General features: G+C 35.9%; 3 protein-coding genes across 3 annotated transcripts in view; 1 reads left to right on the forward strand and 2 right to left on the reverse strand.

Annotated features, from left to right (window-relative positions):
* LOC131940320 (uncharacterized) overlaps positions 1-7,622 on the reverse strand; it is a 12,237-nt gene extending 4,615 nt beyond the window's left edge. Inside the window, exons 1-4 of the mRNA XM_059298972.1 lie at positions 6,550-7,622; positions 5,241-5,371; positions 4,866-4,944; positions 1,612-1,716 (exon numbers count right to left, since the gene is read on the reverse strand). Of these exons, the coding sequence (XP_059154955.1) occupies positions 1,612-1,716; positions 4,866-4,944; positions 5,241-5,371; positions 6,550-7,581 (1,347 nt within the window). The 5' untranslated portion in view covers positions 7,582-7,622. The remainder of the gene's footprint in view (positions 1-1,611; positions 1,717-4,865; positions 4,945-5,240; positions 5,372-6,549) is intronic.
* A 1,709-nt stretch (positions 7,623-9,331) lies between these two features.
* Positions 9,332-10,234, forward strand: LOC131940304 (uncharacterized). Its single transcript, XM_059298955.1, has one exon. It carries the CDS (start codon positions 9,332-9,334, stop codon positions 10,232-10,234), a length of 903 nt encoding a protein of 300 aa, XP_059154938.1.
* Positions 10,235-12,224: 1,990 nt separating this feature from the next.
* LOC131940301 (uncharacterized) lies at positions 12,225-26,558 on the reverse strand. The gene is made up of 8 exons (XM_059298950.1): positions 25,493-26,558; positions 23,689-23,819; positions 22,549-22,627; positions 19,383-19,487; positions 17,260-17,429; positions 14,713-14,812; positions 14,066-14,174; positions 12,225-12,956 (listed from the first exon to the last, which is right to left on the reverse strand). Exons 1-8 carry the CDS (start codon positions 26,522-26,524, stop codon positions 12,805-12,807), a joined length of 1,878 nt encoding a protein of 625 aa, XP_059154933.1. The 5' UTR covers positions 26,525-26,558; the 3' UTR covers positions 12,225-12,804.
* Positions 26,559-26,824: the final 266 nt, after the last annotated feature.

Here is a 26,824-nt window from a genome sequence, read left to right on the forward strand (position 1 = left end):
ACCATATACATACTTATATCTTCTATCTTCTATCTATCTATCTATCTATATATATATATATATATATATATATATATATATATATATATATATATATATATATATATATATATATATATAAACAAATGTGTCTGTTGGTTTGCTTGTTTGTCTTTTATGAATTACTACACCTCTCATCACATCGCGATTTGTTTTTTTCTCTATATGCGGTATATAAAAATAAAAAACTATTTTGGTTTGACAACGTTCATCCGATCGCCATCAAACTTTGTTAAGTTTATTAGAACAATCAGGGAAAGAGTTCTGTAAAAAATCATATTTAATTTCGCAAGGGCGGTGTCACGGGAGGGTGCGATTTTTCGCTATGTACGGTATATAAAAATTAAAGTCGATTTTGGTTTGACACCGTTCATCCGATAGCCATGAGACTTTGGGGAGTTGATTAGAATACTATCTGGAAGGGTTCTGCAAAAAATAGTTTTTACTTTCACATGGGCGGCGCCACGGAAAGGTGCGATTTTTCAAGTTATACGGTATATAAAAAAATAAACGTCGATTGCAGTTTCACACTATTCATCCGATCGATATCAAACCTTGGGGAGTTGATTAGAACATTACCTGGAAGGGTTCTGCCAAAACATTCTTTTGTAATTTCGTAAGGGCGGCGCCCCGGGAGGGTTCGATTTTTCTCTATATACGGTATAAAAATAAAAGTCAAATGCGGTTCGACACTTTAAATCCGTTCGCCATGAAACTTTGGGGAGTTGATGAGAATACTCCCAAGAAGGCTGCTGATGGCACTGTAATACTTTTTTTTTAAATCAGGAAAATTAACCAAGGTTAGATTATTAACACTGGGTTGTTTCCTTTTGTCCGTAAAAAATCAATTTAATTTATTCAATTACGGTAACAATATTAGGCACGAAGGCCTTTTTCACATTGGCCGTTTTAAAATAAACAAATAGAAACAACAATTCAATAACAGCATTAAAAATAGCAATTGCATAGTAACGACATAACAGTAACATAGCACTAAAATGTATTATGATTAGGGCCTAGTTTGAGGTAATTACTAATTTGACTTATGATGACTTATATAAGTTTAATAACTAATAGATTCATATTTAATAGCAGTAGGCCTTTGGCTTAGAATAGTATTGTAAAAAAATAAAGTATGCTTAATTTTTACAGTTGTCATATTACTTTTAGTTTTAGTAGGCCTATGTAGACTGTAGATCTAGATGTATTAGCTTAGTAGTGGTCAGAGTTTCTTCCAGGCATCTCTTCGGGGGGAGCGAAGGTTACAGACTAGTACATTAAAGAATATTAAAAATTTAAGTTGAATCTAATAAACGCCGCCATTCTTATTACCCATCTACTCACAAAGTAAATGCCGCCATATTTGTTCCTTAGATACTCACAAAGTAAATGCCTCCATATTTGTTACCCATCTACTTACAAAGTAAATGCCGCCGTATTTGTTCCTTAGATACTCACAAAGTAAATGCCTCCATATTTGTTACCCATCTACTTACAAAGTAAATGCCGCCGTATTTGTTACTTAGGTACTCACAAAGTAAATGCCGCCATATTTGTTACTTAGGTACTCACAAAGTAAATGCCGCCATATTTGTAGAGGATCAACGTCCTCAATACGTCAGACTGGTGGGCGGGAACTTTGATCGGCTGCTGGTACACATAATTAGAGTTGTCTGCCTGTAGAGGTAAGAAAACAGACAATACAGGACATACAGACACTGAATCAGAGTTGTCTGCCTGTAGAGGTAAGACAACAGACATCACAGGGAAATACAGACAAAGCGTCAAAATCTCTACTATATAACAGCCAGAAATAAAGATAAAGTGCAGAGTTGGGGTTTGGGACCACTCGCCAAAACTACTACACATAAGATATCCTCCCCGATATAAATAAACCGGGAGTGATCTCCCCTAAACTTTCTCGAATATTCTTATATAACACTACGGAGGATGGCACCTCGGGATATACATATGATTTTTAATCCGTATTTTATTACTTAAACTTTTTAAAGCAGAATAGAATCTCCTGGAAAAAGAATTGCGCACCAAGTGAACGCCAAAATCTGTGAATAATAGTGCAGAATATTATAAGTACTTTATAAATTCATATGCTTTTTTTTGAAAAATCGGAAATAGCGTAAAATACTACTTCTGTTCGACGGAAATTATTTAAAATTTGGAAGATGGCAGAGAATTAGATCTTTTACTGACAAGTGAAATTTCATTTATCTATCTGAAATAGTACTCAAGTTATAGGCTTTTGAAAAATTAGAAGTAGAAAAAGTTTTACTTCCGGTTATCGGAAATCGCTGAAAAGTTTATTCAGATTTACAAATTTGATATTATATATATATATATATATATATATATATATATATATATATATATATATATATATATATATATATATATATATATGAAATTTTATCAACCTAGCTGTAACGGTACTCAAGTAATCGTGTTAACAAGCACACACACACATAAACATACACACACATAGACATACGGACAAGATTGCAAAACTGTTTTTCCAACTCAAGGAGGTGTAAACCGTCGAGATTTTTTTTTTTTGCACGATTACAATACTTTCTCTATACTTCGTATACGAGAAAGTAAAAAGGAGAAAACAAAATAGCTTTTAACCCGAGGTTTATAGCAAAACGGCAGCTTAAAGCAATCGATTATTTAAAATCTTGCTCTCCTTTCAAGTAGGATTTGTACATGCATTCTTAGCGAATACTTACCAATTTCAATCAGGAAGGTGGGGTTAAGTTTATACTTATTCGTGTTTTGAGCTTAGTGACTACATAAAATAGTTCCCAAAGAACTTTTGAAAGCGATAAACTACAAAGTTAAAAAAGAAACCTATTTTTCCGAGATTGATTTTTTAGAGATCGATATGCTGATAGTAGAATTGATTGATAAACTGTAGTCGGGTTGGGTATAAGTACGAATTTTTATTTTTGAAAAATTACTTTATCACATTGTAAAAGTTTGTGAAGTGCTCAATAAACATAAGAAGCACTACTCTTTTTTTTTCATACATTTGTCTCCTGGGAGGAGGTGTGGGGGGTGTGCATGAATCTAAGTATCTAAATTTCTGGGGTGGTGGAAGGGATGCCTAAAAGAAACTTGTTTTTAGACGAATAATGTTTGTGAGCTTTATATACATCAAACAAAGACCATCCTACAACGAGCATCATATGTCGGATATAGACACTTATATATATATATATATATATATATATATATATATATATATATATACACTTTTACTTATATCGGTTTAGTTCTGTTGGATTGGATACCACCCTTTAAGCTTCTTGGGAAACAAAACATGAACTCGCAAAATTTAAGTTCCTGCTTTAATAGTGAAATTAAAACATTCTTCTCAGGCAATAAAAGTCAAGTCAAATACGCAATTGATGTAAAATACACCCAGTCCACCTACACAAAATAAAACCTAAACATGTAGTCGAAAGTTAAACTACACAAAAATAAATTCTAAATAAGCAGTCTAAAGTCAACCCACTAAGTCAAAAGCCAACCTATCTGTCTATATTCTACTAAAACTCAAGTTTGTTTAAATGTTTGATTATTTATTTATTTATTTTTTGTTTGTCTGATTGACTATTGTAAATGGAACTACGCTATATGCAGAACTGTAAAATAGTATGTAGGTAGAGAACAATTTTTGTTTTCAGACACACTGTTAATCACAAATTTATTTAAAGATGTTAATTAATTTATTGATTTATTCATAGTATTTGAAAGTATTAGAACAATGGCTTTCTTTGACTGAATAGTGACGTCACAAGTTTTGTTTACTTTTTAGTACAATATAACATGGCGGCTTCCAACATAGACTTTGTGGCCCATTCAAAAGTTTAACGCGTTCTGTCGGCCATAACTTTAACAATACGTCCGTTTGCTGTATTTATTACGTTTCAACACTATTATCAAAGTTTTAATACTTCTTTTTATTTTATTATACAATACATTTCTTTAGATCTACAGATCAGCTGTCGAAGGAAGAAAATGTTATGAATCTAGAATTCTAGACTTAGATCTAAATCTAGGTCACAAGACGTAAATTCTAGATCCAGAATCTATTTCAGGCCTTAATTATTTATATAAATCTTTGTTTAGCTCCAAGGAACATCTAGTTCGAGAATACAACGGATTTTTCTATCTAGGTTTTAGATCTAGATATAGTAGGATTACTCGCTAACTAGGAGGCGTGGTCGGTTGCTAACAACAATGGCGTCCGGACCGGACGCTTGACTTCCGACCATTTTTAGGCTATGTTTACCACGAGCAAAATGGCGGGTTTTCACGTTATATAAACATGCTATAGGTGGTCAGGGCTAGATATGCCAGAAAAGCATTTTAAAATTTGCTTTGGAGAATGAAGGCTAAATTTTTGAAGTCGGTGTCATTAAAATTAAATAGAACTTTTTAAAGGTGACCTGTGACGTCCGTATATGAAGGGATCGTGTGGTCAGATCCATGCTCAGCCAAAATCGGTGTTTTTAAAAGATAACACGTCTTTTGAATGTGGGGGTCTGGTTATTTTGCGAAAAAGTCACTGACGTGATGTCATTTATGGATGACCCCCGAAACCCACAGTTATATAACTAGATAACGGGTAGTCTAGTATAGTTTAAATTCAACCCACAATGTCCGGTATTCTAGTTACAAAGTCTAAAGTCAACCTATCGTAAGTCAAGCAACAGTCTAAAGTAGAACAACGGAATAACGCTAACACACACGGTGTGAAGACAAGCCACACAATAGATTAAGGCCCCCACATTAAATCAACTCACATAAACAAATGTTATGTTCTCCCCTTGCAGTCTGTCCCACCACTCACCAGAAGGCACTGTGTCCCCGTGGACATAGATCCTGCACAAATAGAAGATATATATATATATATATATATATATATATATATATATATATATATATATATATATATATATATACATATATATATATATATATATATATATATATATATATATATATATATATATATATATATATATATATATACATATATATATATATATATATATATACATATATATACATATATATATATATATATATATATATATATATATATATATATATATATATATATATATATATATATATATAGTTCCCCTTTCTATTTTGGCCAGGTATAGATAGCTCACCTTTCTATTTTGGCCAGGTACAAAGCTGAAAGCATTGCCAGGTAATGCTGGAACAAGAACTTAACGGGAGAACCTGGCTTTGGGTTCAACGACACGACATGTCCGATGTTTGGGATCAGGTCGTTCGGATCCTGAAACATCAATTCAACGTTTTAAATTTTCTATTTTTTTCGAATTTTAAAACATTAAATTTAAATTTGATTTATAAAATATAACTCGGTCTGATTCTGAAAAATCCAACGGAACTTAAAAGTTTCCACTAATCTTCGTTCGGATCCTGAAACATTCAATTAAAATAGTTGAAATGATTCTTTTTTTCGAATCTAATCACAAATTTCGTACTGATAATAAGATTTATCTCAGATTCAAAAATATCTAATCTGAGAGTTCGTATTGATCATTTGGATTTTGAAACAATCGAGTAAATAGGTAGTTTTTATTGCAATAGTCATGTAAATCTAAACTGCAGAAAATTCAAGAAGAATGTATCATTTGATTCTACATTGTTTATGTGAGTAAATATTTAAAGAGATTAAACCCAGCAATTTGGCAGTAATGAAATTCAATGAGGACAAATATTATTTACTAAATCCGTATCATGGTGTATTTGATAAAAGGATTATCCAAACTTAGGAAGGTTCAGTAGATTGGTAAGCGGATGATTTGGTTGATCAAAGGTTCGTATTGATTTCACGTTATGGGGTCAAATAAAAATATGTGATGTGTTATCAGTTATGTAATATTGAAAATGAATAAATCGAGTATATTGTTTGTATGTTTTACTTGACTTTACACATAGCTTACAAAATGTCAAGAAAAATCTTGGAAGGTTTGAAGAAAAATTATTGGTCAGATTATGGGACGCGAGGCCTAGCGGTAGAGAGCTAGACTGCTCACCCGAAATCTCGAATTCAAATCCGGGTTCAAGTTAGTAGAATGTCCTTAAGTTAAGGAAAACAGAGGCGACACCATGTCTTTATATGCCGAGGTATCTGAAACAGGTAAGCTCTACTTCATCTGCCCCATGTATCTTGGGAGACACGAATGGGAAAATATGATACATTGCCCAGAATTTGTGTCAATAAACATTTCGCTAAAAACTTGGTTTGATTAAAATTTAGGTATAACTAATTGTACACAAAACCAACTGACCTCCCTTAACTGTCAAAAAGAAAGATTTAAATGTAAGGAAAACCAAATGACATCCCCTTTTCTAAAAGAAAGAAAAGATTTGAATGTAAAGAAAACCAACTGACCTCCCCTTTTGTAAAAGAAAGAAAGATTTGAATGTAAAAAAAAACCAACTGACCTCTCCTTGCTTGACAGCCACAGGCTCCGACTTGCCATAGAACAATCTTCTCGCCAGAGAGGCGAATGGCGAGGTTTCGTTAATGATGTCCTCGGGTACGATTCCATCTGGCACGGCCAGGCAGGGGGACAAGTTCTGAGACAACTGACCCCTGGTGTTAAACTCTGTCCCATTGTTGCCAGCGTTGAACTTATCCAAGGTCAGACATTCGAACGACCTGTTTAAAATGTTGATTTTGTACTGCTGTAAAGTTGACCCGTTCCCCACGTGACCTTGATATGCTAAAACAAACACCTGTTCGCTGCGGTTGGCACCGGATGTGACGTAAGTAAAGAATTTCTCCGAGTGCCATTCTTTAGGAATATGCGTGACCAGCGCCCGCTCCCCAAAATAGAACCCCCCGCCTGGGCTGGACGCCAGCTGATCCAGACCATAGTCCAAGGCGTCGGTCGTGTTACAGCGGATGAGCTTAGAAGCCTCTCGGAGCTCAAGACTAGCCAGGGACTGCTTTAGCTCCTGAAACCACGTGTGGTAGAAGCGTACAACCACCGGCAGTTTGTTGTAGTGAAACACCAACTTCAGCGGCCTGAGAACCCGCACCACGCTCAAAACACCCAGATAGTCTTCAAACTTGAACAGCTTCTCCCCGCACCAGACGTAATGGACGGTCGTTGGCAGCACCCCCGGGGGGTCACGTGACGTATCCAGACCGTTGCCTAGCAACGAGATCCTCATATCTTTCTTCTGGTTAACAACATCACTCAGTAAATCCCGATACAGCCGCTGTCTATCGGCTGTATGCTTCTCTTCACATTTCTTGACGACCAGATCGCTGTTTTGTACCGTCCAATTTTTCGCCTGCATGGTGTGAATAATGGCGCTGTTGTCAAAATGGCGCCTGTCAGAAGTCACATGATCCACTACCAACGAACGACATCTCAAGTGAGTATTAATATACACCACCAGCATCATGATAATTGAAAGTAAACTAAGAATTATAAATTTGTTGATGTATCTATTCCTAAATGACATGTTTACCGTTCTGCTATCTGAAATTATAAACGAACTTAAACAAGTTTTACTATTCCTTTTAAAGTGGAGTACACGTAACACTGGCGAAGGATTTTAAAAATTCAATAAGATTTAACACTAGGCGGTTCTGGTTGGTAGTGCTAATGTTGTCAACAACGGTAAACAATTAGCCGTGTTAGGACAACAGCTGTGAATATAGCGAGGCAAGTTTTGGATCGGAGCCTCCATCTTCTTCCCCAGGGAAAAAGAATAAAGGTCCGATCTAAACAATCCTGGAGAAAGACTGTAAAAGGAGAAGCTGCAAGAGGGGGAGGGGGCGGCTTGCATGGGTTCAAGTTATAAGATTCATGTCGTGTCGTGTTACACCGAATGAGCCTAGAAGCCAGTCAAAACCTCCCTGGACAAAACAAAACCCTGGACATAACCCCCCCCCCCTCGACATAAACCCCCTTGACAAAAACTCACCCGCGACATAAACCCCCTGGACAACCCCCCCCCCCCCCCCGCGACATAAACCCCCCGGATAACAACCCCCGGACTGAGGTTTATATAAAGAAATAATAACGATGATGAGAACCGAAAAATAAAAAAAATGCATTAAATTACTTTCATTTTTTACGACTAAGAAAATAGATTCTACCTAAAAAATGCTATTGGAAATCAAGGAGTGACCTTAGTTGTATTTGATCAAAGATCGGGCACCGACAACACCTTAGATATAGGTCATCCACATGTGGGAGCCGTGCGGATCAAAGTAACACATTTTTAACAATACAAAAGATGTGAGAGATTCACCGGCGGAAGCTTGGTTCATATCCACCTTGGCACATAGAAGTATGGTATAAATACGAATTCAAATTTATTTCTCAGCATCCTAACCGACTCACTGTCAGCATTGCAGGCCATAAAAGGGGGAGAATGCTGCAGAGACGACATCCTAGAAGAGATTCTACTCAAATGCATAGAGTTAAAACATAGGGGTCGCTCGGTACAAATGATCTGGATTCCCTCCCATGTCGGCATACAAGAAAACGAGAAAGCCGACCAAGCAGCAAAAAAGGGAGAGGAATCCAGAACATTTGTGGAGACAGGGATGGGCTCCACCGAAATTAAGACCACAATAAAGAAACAAATAAAGGAAGAATGGGTTAAAAAGTGGAATGACAGCTCCAAGGGTAGGCACGCCCACGCTATTCTGCCTCCACCTGACGGGAGAATGCAGTTAACAGTAGACCAAAGGCCACCCATCAATAACAAAAAATAACAAGGCTACGCCTTGGATCAGCTACCTTCCTGCACACCAAGAATTGGTGCCACACATGCACAGAAAAAAATACAATAGGCCACTACTTCATAAAATGCAAGGAATACGACAACCAAAGAAAAGAACTCATCAACTACTTCCAAACAAAACAAAACATAACATTAACAACAGAAACATTACTGGCTATGGACGCCCCATCCACTCTGCATAGCCTGGTAAAAAAATATGTCCACAAAACAAAAGAATCAATCTCACAAGCTGTAAAGATAAAATAATAATCACCCAACAACAAAATTCAAATCCCGCACAATAAAGAACCACATCCAAAAATGAAAGGAAACCAAATGAAACTAAACTGTACATACACAAAAACATTGAACGAACCACCAAAAATACAGTCTGCGATATAATCGTAAGATTGAAAGCGGACTTTAAACCCCAAACAAGAAGAAGAAGGATTTCTCCACAAATCGTATAATTTCTGGAATGGAGTTCGTTCATTCAAATAAAGGCAATTTAAAGGTGATTTTTAAAGGCTATGTTTATATCAAGCAAAACAATCTGGCGAACGGCGTTGTGTCATTTGAGTGTTCCAAAAGACGCAACAAGGCAGAATGCAGAGCAAAAATAAAAATTCATGGTGAACAGCTTGTTGGACGTTGTAATGAGCATTCGCATGGACCAGCTCCATCTCAACTGGAACTTTGTAAAGTAGTGCAGCAGATAAAACAAATGGCAGAAGAAACGGAAGCAACACCCCAGCAGATCATCACTCAGTCCATTACTACGATTAGCGGATATGCCAAGGCCGAACTGCCCTTGGTTCCACACATACGGCGTAACATCAGGCGTCAACGTCAAACGCTAAAACATCCACTGTCTGATCCAAGGAATGTTGATGATATAATCATTTCTGAACAATATACAATGACACAAGTTGGACAACAATTTCTTCTGTTCGATTCCGGTGCCAAATCAAAAGGTACGATGTTATTGTTTGGAACCAAGGACAACCTTAGGTTATTGGAGGTTAATCAGCACTGGTTTATGGATGGTACATTTAAAACAGCTCCTGCATTGGTCAATGGACGGACTGTTCCATGTGTTTATGCCTTACTTCAAAACAAAACACAGGAAACATACACAGCACTCTTAAACACAAGCCTTCAACCAATTTCTATTATGATTGACTTTGAAATGGCTGTGATAAAAAGCGTTGAAAGGGTATTTCCAAAGTGTGAGGTAAAAGGATGTTTCTTCCATCTTAGCCAAAATATATACAGAAAAATTCAGGACTCTGGCCTTCAACAACTCTACCAAGTTGATAGTGAATTTGCTCTCAAGCTCAGAATGCTACCTGCATTGGCTTTTGTTCCCTGTTCCTATTGAACACGTGAGTTATTCCTTTGAAAAATTATTGGAAATTTCGCCCCAAGAAGCAATGCCCATTGCAGACTACTTTGAGGACTACTATATTGGCAGACCGCAACGTCGAGGTCGGAAACAACCTATGTTTCCACTTGATATATGGAACATGCACACACGTGCAGAAGACTATATGCCAAAAACAAACAACTCAGTTGAAGGCTGGCACAGAAGTTTCCAGTCGCATATGGGAAACTTGCCACCCAAATATTTGGAAATTTATTGACTTTATTAAAAAGGACCAATCGCTCCTAGAGGTTTATTGTACACAGATTACTTCAGGTCACCGTTTTACAAAACATAAAAAAAAATATATTGATAGCAGCTCTCGAATTTTAACTGTTGTTAAAATTGTTAATGAGTTCACCATTATTGAGTATTTGCGATATTTATATATTAATTTTGTTTCTCATCATCTTTGGTTTTTTCTTTATATAAACCTCAATTTGGTGGTTTTTGTCCAGGCGGTTTATTTCGCTGGGGGTTTTTGTCCATAGGTTTATGTCGCGGGTTTTTTTTTTGTCCAGTGGGTTTATGTCGCGGGGTTTTTTTTGTCCAGGGGGTTTATGTCGCGGGGGGTTTTGTCCAGGGGGTTTATGTCCAGGGGGTTTTAGGCCGGGAGCTCAAGACTGGGCAGGGACTGCTTGAGCTCTTGAAACCGCCTTGGGGCGTCAGGTTCGAAAAGGGACCTTTAATAGGGAGGAGGGAGGAGTGTCACTCGCTAATGATTGTGACACTATCACGCTTGTGACACGTTAAAATGCGTGACACACACGTGTGTTACAAAGTCACGCGTGTGACACTGCAACGTATGAGACACAGTCACGGTTGTGACACGTTCACATTCACGACATGACGTTAAGTTGTGTGACAGCCAAATATGACGAGGTCACGTATGTGACACTGACACGTGCCAAACTGTAATAGCAACGAGTCACTGAAAGAGCTTACCAAGAAAACACATCTTCACTAGAATTGTCTTGTACACGTTTCTTACACATTTCAGAACTGTTGAACTTAAGAAATGTGACATTACAGGAGGAAAAGTTTGTTTTTTTTAAATTATCAAGGCTTTTCTAATTATCAAAGGCTTTTTTAACTACCAAGAGCATTTTTAATTACCAAAAATCTTTTTGCATTTTATTTTAAAAGTTTATTTTATTTAAAAAGGCTTTACAATCATTAAATATTTTTAATTATTAAAGATATTTAAAAGTTTATTTTATTTTAAAAAGGCTTTATAATCATCAAATATTTTTAATTATTATAGGTATTTCATTATTAAAGTCATTTCGATTATTAAAAGTTTTGTTATTATTAAATGCTTTTTCCTATGGAGAATATAAAAATTCACTTTCATGGGGAGTTCATTAATAGATTTACATTTATACACACACACACACACACATATATATATATATATATATATATATATATATATATATATATATATATATATATATATATATATATATATATATATATATTTATATATATGTATATATATATATATATATATATATTTATATATATATATATATATATATATATATATATATATATATATATATATATATATATATATATATATATTGAGACTTAAGATTTTCTAGTTTTGCAGCGAGGAAAATATAACTTGATTGGTTCACACAAAAAAACAGCAGATGTTATTGCAGTTACAGATTTAAGTCTCTGTTCAAAAACAGAAAATAAGTACTTTAATAATAACAGGATTATCATTTAAAACTGCAACAATGTAACATTTACTCTTATTTAATGTATCTAATTATTTTTTATTTCTATTTCTAGCTAACTTGCTATTCCGTGCTAATAAAAAAAAACTGAGTTTAAATATTTGATGAATTTTAAATATTTTTTCTTTTTCTAACTGTATTCAAAAACTCCAAAAAAAGCAAAAAAAAAAAAGTAAACAAACAAGATTTTAGTTATCACACAGTCGTTTTGGTTTTATTCACTTTCATAAAGTGGGAGGTACACTCACACACACAAATGCACACAAAAACACAAACACACACACATACTCACACGAACTTACATACATAACGTAAGTGTGTGCAGTTTTTATTATTTATAATCTTATATATTAATACTTATGCTTACGTTAATGGATGTACGTAAATTTATTGCTTGAAACTGACACTTAAGCATTACGTGGAAATAATGCACTTAGTTGCACACATACATATACACGCATAAATAAACTCGAACACTTCCCTCCCTCCCCCACCTCATTGTCGTCCCACCAAGATATCTACATAATAAAATTATATTTACGATAAGCTAAGCTTGCATGCTCGCATGGTAAGTTAACGTAAAATCGTTCAGTAAAATATGATGTCTGTAATACGTTACGTGTACACAAAAACACAGGGACTATTTTCTCTTCTTGATATCGGAGTGATTCATACGCAAACATTCTCACAAACTAAACTTCTATAAGATTCATTTTACACATATTTTTCACATAATTTAAATAAATGTCTGCTTCTAATAAGTTAACTTGAAATCTAATGTTATGAACTGCCCGCTATAAGATGAAGCTTGCCAGTTTTTTTAATCGTTTCAATCAACATCCTGGCAAGTTGGGCGGCTGTGTCGTTACGGTTTCGTATTGTGTCGAAAGACACCAGGCTCGGGTCCGGCTTAGGGTAGGTGAAGTGGTAAGCTGGAAAAAAAATAAAAATAAAAATAGAATGACCTTTTACAAAGGTTATAAATTTTCTAATACACAGCAACCAACTTTTGTAGAGATATATTTATATAAGCGGTATCATACACAAATAAACTTTTGGGCAAATAGTTGGTATTTTAGTGGGATACTGTACTAAGTATACTTATACTACTTATGTAAGTGGGACACTGTACACAGAGTGAGAGAGAGAAGTGCGCACATGGGCTTTTATATATTAGGATATATATATATATATTAGGATATATATATATAGATATTAGGATATATATATATATATATATATATATATATATATATATATATATATATATATATATATATATATATATATATATATATATATATATATATATATATATATATATATATATATATATATATATAGTGACAAGACAAATGAGCTCAAACAATATATCCCAAACTAAAATCTCAAGTACAACATATCACGACAAATATATTAGGACATAATAAATAATATCTAAGGGCAAGATATCTCAGGGCAAAATGTCTCTGGAAAAATGTATACTCACTGCTATCGAATCGGCATGTTTTGAATAAATTAACCCTATACTGACCATTTCTATTATATCAACACGTTGTGAATAAATTAACCCTCTAGTGACAATTTAAATGAAATAACCCTCTACTGACTGTTGTAAAGTGAGTTTCGGTACAGGGTCGATGAACAATAGAGGACGACGATCCAAAGGAGAACACAGAACGACGATACGATGTTTTATCTTTTATTTTACACGATACCAACAGCTACATAGACGACAGACGGAACGACGACTTCTAGACATCCTCACATGAAGACGACAAGACGCAGACTGACTTCTAACAATCTTCATAACAACCAAAACATTCTCTCTTACGTCACATCCTTCTTTATTCACGCATTCATAATTTTTTATTAATACCACTACACACATACTCTCAAACCATCCACAACTTTATTAATCCCATTCAACTACACACATACTCTCAAACTCATTCCATACACTTAAGTCCATTCACAACACTGACCATTTGATTAAATTAACCCTCTACTGACATTTTGAATGTAATAGCCCTCTACTGACCATTAGCTTCCAGAATGTTAAAATCTTGCGTGGGTTTACTGGCGTCCTTGATGTCTCTGATGAAGTCGTCGTGCCAGGCTGGGTGACACACACCGATGAAGCAGATCACCTGGGTACAGATACAACACAGACATTAGAGCAGATCACGTGATCACAGAAACAACACAATGGAGCATGTCACGTGATTACAGACACAACATAATGAAGCAGAACACCTGGGTACAGATACAACAATATAGCAGATCACCTGGGTGGTACAGATACAACACAGACATTAGAGCAGATCACGTGATCACAGAAACAGCATAAGTAGAGGGCAGATATACATAGAATGAAGGATGGGAGAGATTGAAAACTGTGACGGGTAATGTAAGGGATGTCAGGAGAGAGAAAAAGAAATGGGGTATTGTGAGTGAGAGGCTAACTACGGTCTCTTTTACTCTCGTAGAAGTTTAATTAGATCTGTCACTAAAGCGCATTTCTGCTGCCACCATTTATGAGTAGCGTGCTTGATCTTTCCTGTAGTCTCCTGTATGAGCGGTAGATATGAGCTTATCTCTACACTGTCTATAACTTACCTATAGTCACCTAAGTATGAGCAGGTTCTAGCACCTGACTTGTACTCCGTGTAGTGACTATGACCTTACCTGTAACCTTTTATGTATGAGTAGCGTCTCTGGATTTCTCTCAAAGACTTTATAAGGCATCAAGACCCCATTAAACTCCCAGCTGTTGTCACGATATAACCTGAAAATATAATCATATATATATATATATATATATATATATATATATATATATATATATATATATATATATATATATATATCCTATACACATATATATCCTATCCATATATATATTCTAAATACATATATATCGTATTTATATAGACCTGTGTATATATATATATATATATATATATATATATATATATATATATATATATATATATATATATCCTATACACATATATATCCTATCCATATATATATTCTAAATACATATATATCGTATTTATATAGACCTGTATATATATATATATATATATATATATATATATATATATATATATATATATATATATATATATATATATATATATATATATATATATATATATATATATATACATACATATTTAATAGCCCGTAGTTTGGACTCTTTTATGAACCGTGGAAAGCTACTTTACTTTAACTCTCATTATTGTAAACTCATCTGCTGATATATTGATGGTCTTTCTGCTAATTAACTGCTTTTAGTTGATTGCAAAATGTAATTCCATATTAATTATATTTTAAAATGTAAAAATGTATTCACGGTAAGTAAAAAGTTACATGTGTTAACTGAATATCTTGGTTTTAATTCATGTAGGTTCACAGTTAACTCAAGTAATCTACACCTTACTCCTTAGTCGCGTCACTGTTTAAAGCTAAATTGTGCAAACCTTACTTAATTAATTTTTCAGTTCAGTGGTTCTTAACCTGGGTTCAATCGAACCACAGGGTCCGGTAAGTCAGCCTCAAGGGTTCGGCTGAGGTCAAGACCCACACCCAGCCCATATGATTTGTGACGATAGAACTAGAGGCTGCGGCTAACGACAGTTCAAACAAGACAGAGCCATAGAACGACATAGTAATAAAGCACGCCAGAGCGAGATAACATGTATCGGTATCTTGATATTTCTATCTCATAGAACCATTGACGTCACGACACACATACGTCATGAATCAATTCAACGCCACTTATACAGGCGCGCGTTGATTGTGTACATACGTATTGTGACGAACATACTCTTTATTTCTATGTCGTGGTCAAATACTCGAATTATGACTGTCGTGATGGTACGCTGTGTGATGTCTTTCTTAATATTTTAATCCCCGCATACTAACTATGTCGAGGGAAAAAAAAGTGGTGGAACTAATATGTAAAATATGAATTCACATGTAAAACAGAACGTCTTGGGAGTCGGCGTGTTCTGAGCATTAAAAAACATATTTTATTCAATTTTTAATTATTTTATTAAATACCTCCATAAAAACCACTGTTCTAGTTTAAATCCCTTGTTATTGATACTAGTAATATGAGGGGTCAATCAATATTTTAACGTCACAAAAACGTGTGCCCTGTCAATATTTTCAGCCAATATGTTGAACTTACTGAAAGGGACTACTTCCGGTTGTAGCATATTATCCCTGCGGGCGTATGTACATACCAAAAAAAATCAATAAGCTAAACTATAACATTACACGTAACAATGCTCCTGGAAATTTTAATCACGATATGTGTTTCATACATTACGACATCTTAATGTTACATATTGATGTTTTAAGAAAATCAATAAGCTGGACCATAGCGTTACATATCACATCACTTTTGGTAATTTTTATCACTAAGACGCTAGAATATTTTCTAATACTTGATTCACAAATCTATAAGTAAAATTAAAATAATAAATGTAGCAATATTTCTGTAGTTTTACATTATAAAATTAAGCTTTTATATACTGAGATGCCTTAACAAAATTAGATTTTTTTTAAACAACTCGATGATGGCTTGACATCTAAACCGATGGATCGACAAAAATCAATCTTTATGAGTCAACGAAAATTAAAAATTATAAAAAAAAACGACTTTAAAATGTTAAAAAAAACAATCCAGTAAAAAGTTTTAAAAAATATTAAGAAAACTTTAATGTTGTAAAATGTCGGAGCGGACCACAACCACAAGATAGTTTCACCAGAACTATAGGGCTGGTAAGTAGGTCACCAAACAGTTCTATAGCTCACGCAGGTTTTATTGAGCCGTAGAACTGGTTGGTGACCTACTTACCAGCCCTATAGTCGAAGTCAACACGCTAAATTGCGCATAGCATGTTGACAAGTAATTCTTAACTATATTACAATAGGGCTTGCAAGTTTCGGTCTCTCTAAATTAAAATTCAAAATCTCGTTAGTCAGGAAAGAGTTATGAATGTCTAAACTAAATTAAAATTGTTGTGAACACGATCGCCATTGCTTCGAGATTTTAAAATACCAAGAGTACGCAAAATGCAACAATTTTAAACTGTTTACTAATAACAGAATCAAATATTCACATTTGGTTTAACAAATACTAGCTGACAAGTTGGTGACCTACTTACAAACCCTATTGTGAACAGAGAAGAAGGGGAAATAATCAGTAATGCTCATTACCAAAACGAGTCTAGGAACTTGATCAGAAACGGCGCTGCAGGTTTGGCCATCAGTAGTCCGATACTTCCACCTTTTGGCCACACTCCGTAAGATGGCCAGTCCAGGCACATGATGCTAGGGTATCTGCGTAGGTCAGTCGACGGTGGGGTGGCCCAGAATACGTCTTTGTCCTAGATGGTATAACATATACATACTGATTTCTCATATACTGTGTTAATATAACACATATATATTGATATAATATATACGAGTTGATATACCATATCCAAGTGCCCCTTCACGGAGAAAAAAAAAACGTCTGAAGAAACGTCTGAAAGAAACCCTGGCTATATAACGATATACAATACAATCTAAATACTACTAAAACTCAAGTTTATTTACATGTTTGAATTTTTTTTTTTTGTTTGTCTGATTGAATACTGGAGAGAATCGGCGCTAGGTGGAGAGCTGTAAAATAGTATGTAGGTAGAGAACAATTTTTGTTTTCAGACAGACTGTTAATCACAAATTTATTTAAAGACGTTAATTAATATATTGATTTATTCATTGATAGATTAACCACATTAATTTTAAATTTTTCAAACAATGGCTTTACCTTGACTGAATAGTGACGTCAAATGATTTGTTTATTTTTAGTACAATAAGATGGCGACTTCCCTCATGGACTGTGTGGCCCATTCAAAAGTTTAGCGCGTTCTAAAGGTAATTTTCTGTCGGCCGTAACTTTAACAATACGCCCCTTTGCTGTTTTTATTACGTTCTAACACTTATATAAATTTTCAACTGTCTTTTTCATTTACTTTTACAATAAATTTCTCTAGCTCTACAATCTGTCCAAGAAAGTTATCTATTTATTTATAGATCTAAATATCAGGTGGCCAAGAAAGTTATTTATAGATCTAGATCTAGAATCTAGATAGAAACCAAAGATTAATTAGATAATAATACAATCCATTTTATAATCATAATACATTTTTTAGTCCTTCTACTTGATAAAAATCTTTGTGATTTATCTATCTAGATCTAGATCTATCTAGCTAGAATAGGTCTAATGATTAGATCTAGATCTAGATCTAGTAAGAGTTACGCAAAAACTAGACTCGAGACTTAAGCAAACGAGTCGTAGAATATAGATCTAGATCATTCTATCTAGACCTAGATAATTTCCGACCTTCATTATTTTATATAAATCTTTGATATGTAATTTTGGCTAATTTAAGATAAAATTTAATTTGAAAATTACTACTAGATCTATTAGACTTAGATCTAGATCTATGCGCGTAAATCAAGTTGCACAAGGAGACTCAAAGTATTAAACTTTACTATAACAAAACATCAGTGACGTCACCAGTTAAATAGCTAAGTTGTTAGTGTAATCGGCTTTCATGCGGGTGGCACGAGTTCTAGTCCAATACGTCAATGTTAAAAAAAAAATCATTTATTTTAATTTTTTAGATGTGAAGGATAAAGTTGCCTATCTGAAATTGGCGTGATACAGGGCAGGTGAAGTAGAGTTCATCTGTTTCTTTGTCCTAAGCATTTGAAGCGATAGTATGGTCAGAGACATGCTCGACTGGAATCGTTTTATTAAACGATAAAAACATGTTGTCTGAGACATTGCGGGACATTGGGCAGGTGAAGTAGAGTTGAGTAGGTCACCTGTGACGTCAGTATATAAAGGGATAGTCCGAAATCGGTGTTTTCGGTGTTTTTAAAAGATAAAAAACATCTTTTTGAATGTGGGGTCTGGATTTTTGTGACAATAAGTGACAGACGTGATGTTTTTTTTATGGATGACCCCCGAAACCTACAATTATCCAAGGATGACGGGTAGTCTAATTAAATTCTCAAATATATACTACATGCCAGATTATTTTAAACAACACAGTGTCGCATTTATTCTAGAATCTTTTCTTAATCTACTCACAAAGTAAATGCCGCCATATTTGTTACTTAGGTACTCACAAAATAAACGCCGCCATACTTGTTACTTAGGTACTCACAAAATAAATGTCGCCATATTTGTTACTTAGGTACTCACAAAGTAAATGCCGCCATATTTTTTACTTAGGTAGGCCTACTCACAAAATAAATGCCGCCATATTTGTTACTTAGGTACTCACAAAGTAAATGCCGCCATATTTGTAGAGGATCAACGTCCTCAATATATCAGACTGGTGGGCGGGGACTTTGATCGGCTGCTGGTACACTGAATCAGAGTTGTCTGCCTGTAGAGGTAAGACAACAGACATCACAGGACACACAGACACTGCATCAGGAGATGAGGGGAAGAGATGAGGGGAGGAGATGAGGGGGGGGGGATGATGGTAGGAGTTTAGGGTAGGAGATGATTCGAGGAGATGAGGGGGGGAATTTAGGGGAGGAGATAAGGGGAGGAGATGAGGGGAGGAGATGAGGGGAGGAGATGAGAGGGGAGGAGGAGAGGAGTAGGGGAGGAGATGAGGGGAGGAGATGAGGGGAGGAGATGAGAGGGGAGGAGGAGAGGAGTAGGGGAGGAGATGAGGGGAGGAGATGAGGGGAGGAGATGAGGGGAGGAGATGAGGGGAGGAGATGAGGGGAGGAGATGAGAGGGGAGGAGGAGAGGAGTAGGGGAGGAGATGAGGGGAGGAGATGAGGGGAGGAGATGAGGGGATGAGGAGGGGAGGAGATAAGGGGAGGAGATGAGGGAAGGAGATGAGGGGAGGAGATGAGGGGAGGAGGAGAGGGGGGAGGAGGAGAGGAGGAGGGGAGGAGATGAGGGTAGGAGATGAGGGAAGGAGATGAGGGGAGGAGATGAGGGGAGGAGATGAGGGGGGAGGAGGAGAGGAGGAGGGGAGGAGATGAGGTGAGGAGGAGGGGAGGAGATAAGGGGAGGAGATGAGGGAAGGAGATGAGGGGAGGAGATGAGGGGAGGAGATGAGGGGAGGAGATGAGGGGGGAGGAGGTGAGGAGGAGGGGAGGAGATGAGGGGAGGAGATGAGGGGAGGAGATGAGGGGGGAGGAGGTGAGGAGGAGGGGAGGAGATAAGGGGAGGAGATGAGGGAAGGAGATGAGGGGAGGAGATGAGGGGAGGAGATGAGGGGAGGAGATGTAGAGAGGGGATAAGGTGGAGAGTTGAGGGTAGGTTAGGTTGGGACCACTCACCAAAACTACCACACATAAGATATAGGCCTACTACACGATATAAATGAAACGAGAGTGATCTCCCCTAAACTTGCTCGAATATTCTTATATAATACTACGGGGGATGGCAACTCGTGGTAGGCAATTTTTTAAATCCATTTTTTATTACTTAAAATTTTTACTATAGAATCTCGATGAAAAAAGAATTGCACACCAAGTGAATGCCAAACAAAATGTGTATAATATATATATATATATATATACATTTATATAAATTTACATGCGGTTTTTTTTTTATTGATAAATCAGAAATAGCGTAAATGACTACTTCCATTCAACGGAAATTAGTCAAAATTTATTTGACAGACGGCAGAGAATTAGAACTTTTACTTACATGTGAAATTGCATTTATCTAACTGAAAAAAGTACTCCAGTTTTAGACTTTTGAAAAATTGAAAGTAGAAAAAGTTCCACTTCCGGTTATCGGAAATCGCTGAAAATTGTATACAGATTTATAAATTTGACAGAATACATATATGAAATTTCATCAACCTAGCTGTAACGGTACTCTAGTATTCGTGTTCACAAACACACACAAACATACACACACAGACACACGTACAAGATTGCAAAACTGTGTTTTTCCGACTCAGGGAGGTGTTAAACGTCGAGATTTGCAAAAACCTCGATTTTTTTTTCACGATTACAAGACTATCTATAAAGTAATAAACCGGGAGTGATCTCCCCTAAGCTTTCTCGAATATTCTAATATAACACTACGGGGGATGGCAACTCGGGACATGGAAAATATTTTAAATCCATTTTTAATTACTTAAACTTTTTATAATAGAATAGAATCTCATAAAAAAACTGCACGCCACGTGAACGCCAAATAAAATGTGCATAATAGTGCCGGATATTATTATTACTTAACAAATTCACATGCGTTTTTTGAGAAATCAGAAATAGCGTAAATTACTACTTCCGGTCTACGAAAATTACTCAAAATTGGATAGAAGGCAGAGAATTAGAACTTTTACTTACATGTGAAATTTCATTTATCTATCTGAAAAAAGTACTCAAGTTATAGTCTTTTGAAAAATTAAAGGTAGAAAAAGTTCCACTTCCGGTTATCGGAAATCGCTCAAAAGTTGATACAAATCTATGATTTTGATATAGTACTTATTTATGAAATTTCATCAACCTAGCTGTATCGGTACTCAAGTTATCGTGTTTACACACACACACACACACACACACACACACACACACACACACACACACACACACAAACACAGTCATACGGACAAGATTGCAAAAAAAATAATTTCCGACTCAGGGAGCCCTAAAACGTCGAAATTTGCAAATTTACAAGACTTTCTCTAAACTTCGTATATACGAGAAAGTAAAAAAGGAGAAAACGAATTAGCTTTTAACCCGAGGTTTATAGCAAGACGACAGCTTAATGCAATCGATTATTTAAAAATCTTGCTCTCCTTTTAAGTAGGATTTGTACATGCAGGCTTAGTGAGTACTTTACAATTTCAATGAGAGGGGTGTAGTTAAGGTAATATACACACAGCTTTGTGTTTTGAACTCCGCGCCTACTTAAAATATTTTCCAAGACACTGTTGAAAGTGATACGGATAAACTGCAAATTTAGAAAACAAATATATTTTTCTGAAATTGATTTTTTAGGGGATCGATATACTGATAGTAGAATTGATTGATAACAATGTGGTCGGGTTGGGTAAAAGTACGATTTCTTTTGTTGTTGACAAGTTACTTGATAAGTGTGTGGACATGCTTAAAAAAACACAAGCAGATCGGACTGAATCGATTGATTTTTTTCGGGAAAAACAGCCATCCCTAATGTTGTTTTTAGTGTTTCAGGGGGGGGGGGATATAACTTTTTAATTGGGGGGGGGGAAACTTAATTTTATTGGCGAGGGGGAGTGAGACAATACTAGTGTAAAATATACGCAGTCCAACCATGCGTAATGAAGTCTAAATAAGCAGTCCAGAGTCAATCAATATAGTTTAAATTAAACCAATAATCCATGGGCGTATGCTTATATAGTTTGAATTCAACCCGCACAATATAAAATCAAGCCACATGGTTTAAGTTAAAAAAGTCTAATGTCAACCCACACACAACCAACTCACGTAAACGAATGTGATATTCTCCCCTTGAAGCCTGTCCCACCACTCACCAGATGGCACTGTGTCCCCGTGGACATAGATCCTGCATGAATTGAAGATATATATATATATATATATATATACATATATATATATATATATATATATATATATATATATATATATATATATATATATATACATTTTATTATATTATGCAAGCGTACCCATCCTAGCGCGTTGTCGCGGGGTTAGAAGAAAATCTGATGAAATATCTAAGAAGTGTTTCATCAATGCGTTACCAAGCCTATGTTCTTAGACTCGTGACCTTGTTTTCTAAAACTGAGTTCTGAGTAATTTAAATGTAAACATTTTGTGAAAGCCTTGAGTGTACGTTAATCACTAACCGAAATAATGAAGTAGAACACACTTCGGTGACCGCCCAATTGTCAGGGACGAAGAAGGGCGCTCTCGGGAATCCTCGATTACACTACCAAAAGGGCGCCGCGTACGGCCCCTGGCTATTTAAAACTAATATAGGCGCCGTTGGTGCTCACAGAATAACCCAGAGCGCCACATAGCATCCTGAAACAATGATGCAGATTGCGTCATTCTCTTAAGTGACACAAATCAACAGGATTTTTTTCTTTAACACGTAGTTGTTGTGTTCTAATCAACTCCCCAAAGTTTGATGGCGATCGAATGAACGCTGTGAAACCGAAATCGACTTATCTTTTTTCTATTCCGTATATAGAGAAAAAAATAGAACCCTACCGGGGTTCCACCCCTTCGAATTTGATTTTTTTTTGTGTGCAGAAACCTCCCCAGGAATATTCTCAACACTGCGATCGAATGAAAGGTTTAAATATATATATATATATATATATATATATATATATATATATATATATATATATATATATATATATATATATATATATATAGTTCCCCTTTCTATTTTGGCCAGGTATAGATAGCTCACCTTTCTATTTTGGCCAGGTATAGATAGCTCACCTTTCTATTTTAGATAGCTCACCTTTCTATTTTGGCCAGGTATAGATAGCTCACCTTTCTATTTTGGCCAGGTATAGATTGCTCACCTTTCTATTTTGGTCAGGTATAGATAGCTCACCTTTATATTTTGGCCAGGTATAGATAGCTCACCTTTCTATTTTGGCCAGGTACAAGGCTGATAGCATTGCCAGGTAATGCTGGAACAAGAACTTGACGGGAGAACCTGGCTGTGGGTTCAACGACACGACATGTCCAATGTTTGGGATCAGGTCGTTTGGATCCTGAAACATCAATTCAACGTTTTCAATTTTCTTTTTTTTTTTTTTTTTTTTTTGGATTTTAAAACATGGAAATTAAATTTGGTTTACAACTCTGAAAAATCAAACGAAAAAATAAAGTTTCCACTGATCTTCGTTCGGATCCTGAAGCATCCATTTGAAACCTTTGTAAATTATTGCTTTTTCAAATCTAATCAAAAAGTTCGTACTGATATTTAGATTAAACTCAGATCCTGAAATATCTAATCTGATAGTTCGTATTGATCATTTGTTCGGATTATGAAACGATCGATTAAATAGGTAGTGTTTATTAGACTAGTCATATACATCTACATAAACTGCAGAAAATTAAAGCACAATGTATCATTCGATTCTATATTGTTTAGAATTTGATTTTATATCCTTTGCCCTCTTATCTTTATTAAAAATTTATTATTTTTTATGTGATATTTTAAAAGTTACACTTCACAAACTATAATCACACATGAGAAATCACACAGCTTTTAGAAGAAATGAAACATGAGAGAGATGAAGTAGAGTCTTAAGATCGTCATATATACCTTCCATAATTCAACGTATACGTAATTAGGGGTTAGATTTGTCATGAAGTTTGAAAGAATGAACTTCAGATATAAAACTACAATGGTTATCTTTTCTGTTACTCGCTTGCATTGATGTTTGGACTTAGTAGCACGTCCTATCTTTATGAAAAATATCTTATCGACGTATATCTAATCCCCTTTTAGACGCCAATAGCCTAAAGACGTTGGTACGTCGTGATACTCTCAGTTATAAAAGATTAGCGCGTCTTTGTATGTGAGTAAATAGATAAAGAGATTAAACCCAGCAATTTGGCAGTAATGAAATTCAATAAGGACAAATATATTTCACTAAATCCGTATCCTGGTGTGTTTGATAAAAGGATTATCCAAACTAAGAAAGGTTGAGTAGATTGTGAGCGGATGATTTGATGATTGATCAACGTTTTGTAATGATTTCACGTTTTCGGTCACATAAAAATATGTGATATGTTATTAGTTATGTAATATTTAAATTCATAGATCGGGTGTATTGTTTGTATGTGTTACTTGACTTTACACATAGCTTACAAAATGTCAAGAAAAATATTGAAGGTTTGAAAAAATTGGTCAGATTATTAGACGCGAGGCCTAGCGGTTGCGAGCTATACTGCTCAATCAAAATCTCGAATTCGAATCATGGTTCAACTCAGTAGGATGTCTTCAAGTTAAGGAAAACAGAAGCCACACTATCCCTTCATATGCCGAGGTATATAAAACAGGTAAACTCTACTTCATCTGTCACATGGTTTGATTAAAAGATATAACTAATTTTACACAAAACCAACTGACCTCCCTTAACTGAAATAAAGATTTGAATGTAATGAAAACCAATTTACCTCTACTTAACTGACAGAAAGAAAGATTTGAATGTAATGAAAACCAATTGATCTCTACTTAACTGACAGAAAGAAATATTTAAATGTAAAGAAAACCAACTAACCTCCCCTTGTCTGACAGAAAGAAATATTTAAATGTAAAGAAAACCAACTGACCTTCCCTTGTGTGACAGAAAGAAAGATTTGAATGTAAGATACCAAATGACATCCCCTTAACTGTCAAAAAAAAAAGATTTGAATGTAAAAAAAACCAACTGACCTCGCCTTGTCTGACAGCCACTGGTTCCGACTTGCCATAGAACAATCTTCTCGCCAGAGAGGCGAATGGCGAGGTTTCGTTAATGATGTCCTCGGGTACTATTCCATCCGGCACGGCCAGGCAGGGGGACAAGTTCTGAGACAACTGACCCCTGGTGTTAAACTCTGTCCCATTGTTGCCAGCGTTGAACTTATCCAATGTCAGACATTCGAACGACCTGTTTAAAATGTTGATTTTATACTTTGGTAAAGTTGACCCGTTCCCCAAGTGACCTTGAGATGCTAAAACAAACACCTGTTCACTGCGGTTGGAACCGGATGTGACGTAAGTAAAGAATTTCTCCGAGCGCCATTCTTTAGGAATATGCGTGACCAGCGCCCGCTCCCCAAAATAGAACCCCCCGCCTGGGCTGGACGCCAGCTGATCCAGACCGTAGTCCAAGGCGTCGGTCGTGTTACAGCGGATGAGCTTAGAAGCCACTCGGAGCTCAAGACTAGGCAGGGACTGCTTAAGCTCCTGAAACCACGTGTGGTAGTAGCGTTCAACCACCGGCAGTTTGTTGTAGTGAAACACCAACTTCAGCGGCCTGAGAACCCGCACCACGCTCAAAACACCCAGATAGTCTTCAAACTTGAACAGCTTCTCCCCGCACCAGACGTAATGGACGGTCGTTGGCAGCATCCCCGGAGGGTCACGTGACGCTTCCACGTCGTTGCCTAGCAACGAGATCCTCATATCTTTCTTCTGGTTAACAACATCACTCAGTAAATCCCGATACAGCCGCTGTCTATCGGCTGTATGCTGTTCGTCGCATTTCTTCACGACCAGATCGCTGTTTTGTAACGTCCAATTTTTCGCCTGCATGGTGTGAATAATGGCGCTGTTGTCAAAATGGCGCCTGTCAGAAGTCACATGATCCACTACCAACGAACGACATCTCAAGTGAGTATTTATATACATCACCAACATCATGATGATTGAAAGTAAACTAAGAATTATAAATTTGTTGATGTATCTATTCCTAAATGACATCTTTACCGTTCCGCTATCTGAAATTGTAAAGAAACTAAAACAAGTTTTACTATTCCTTTTAAAGTGGAGTACACTTAACACTGGCGAAGGATTTAAAAAATTCAATAAGATTTAACACTTGGCGTTTCTGGTTAGTAGTGTTAATGTTGTCAACACGGTAAACGATTAGCCGTGTAAGGACAACAGCTGGGTTTGGGGCGGTTCACAAAATGTTAATCCTACAAGAACATACGCTAATCCTTCGGAAACATTGAGCTGTGTAGGGGTGAGGGTTTGTTAAAGGCGTGTTCATGCTTCGAT

The sequence above is a fragment of the Physella acuta genome, unplaced genomic scaffold (assembly GCF_028476545.2).
Source record: "Physella acuta isolate Inbredline_101_S28 unplaced genomic scaffold, ASM2847654v3 ptg000315l, whole genome shotgun sequence".
In the NCBI taxonomy this organism is placed as follows: domain Eukaryota; kingdom Metazoa; phylum Mollusca; class Gastropoda; family Physidae; genus Physella; species Physella acuta.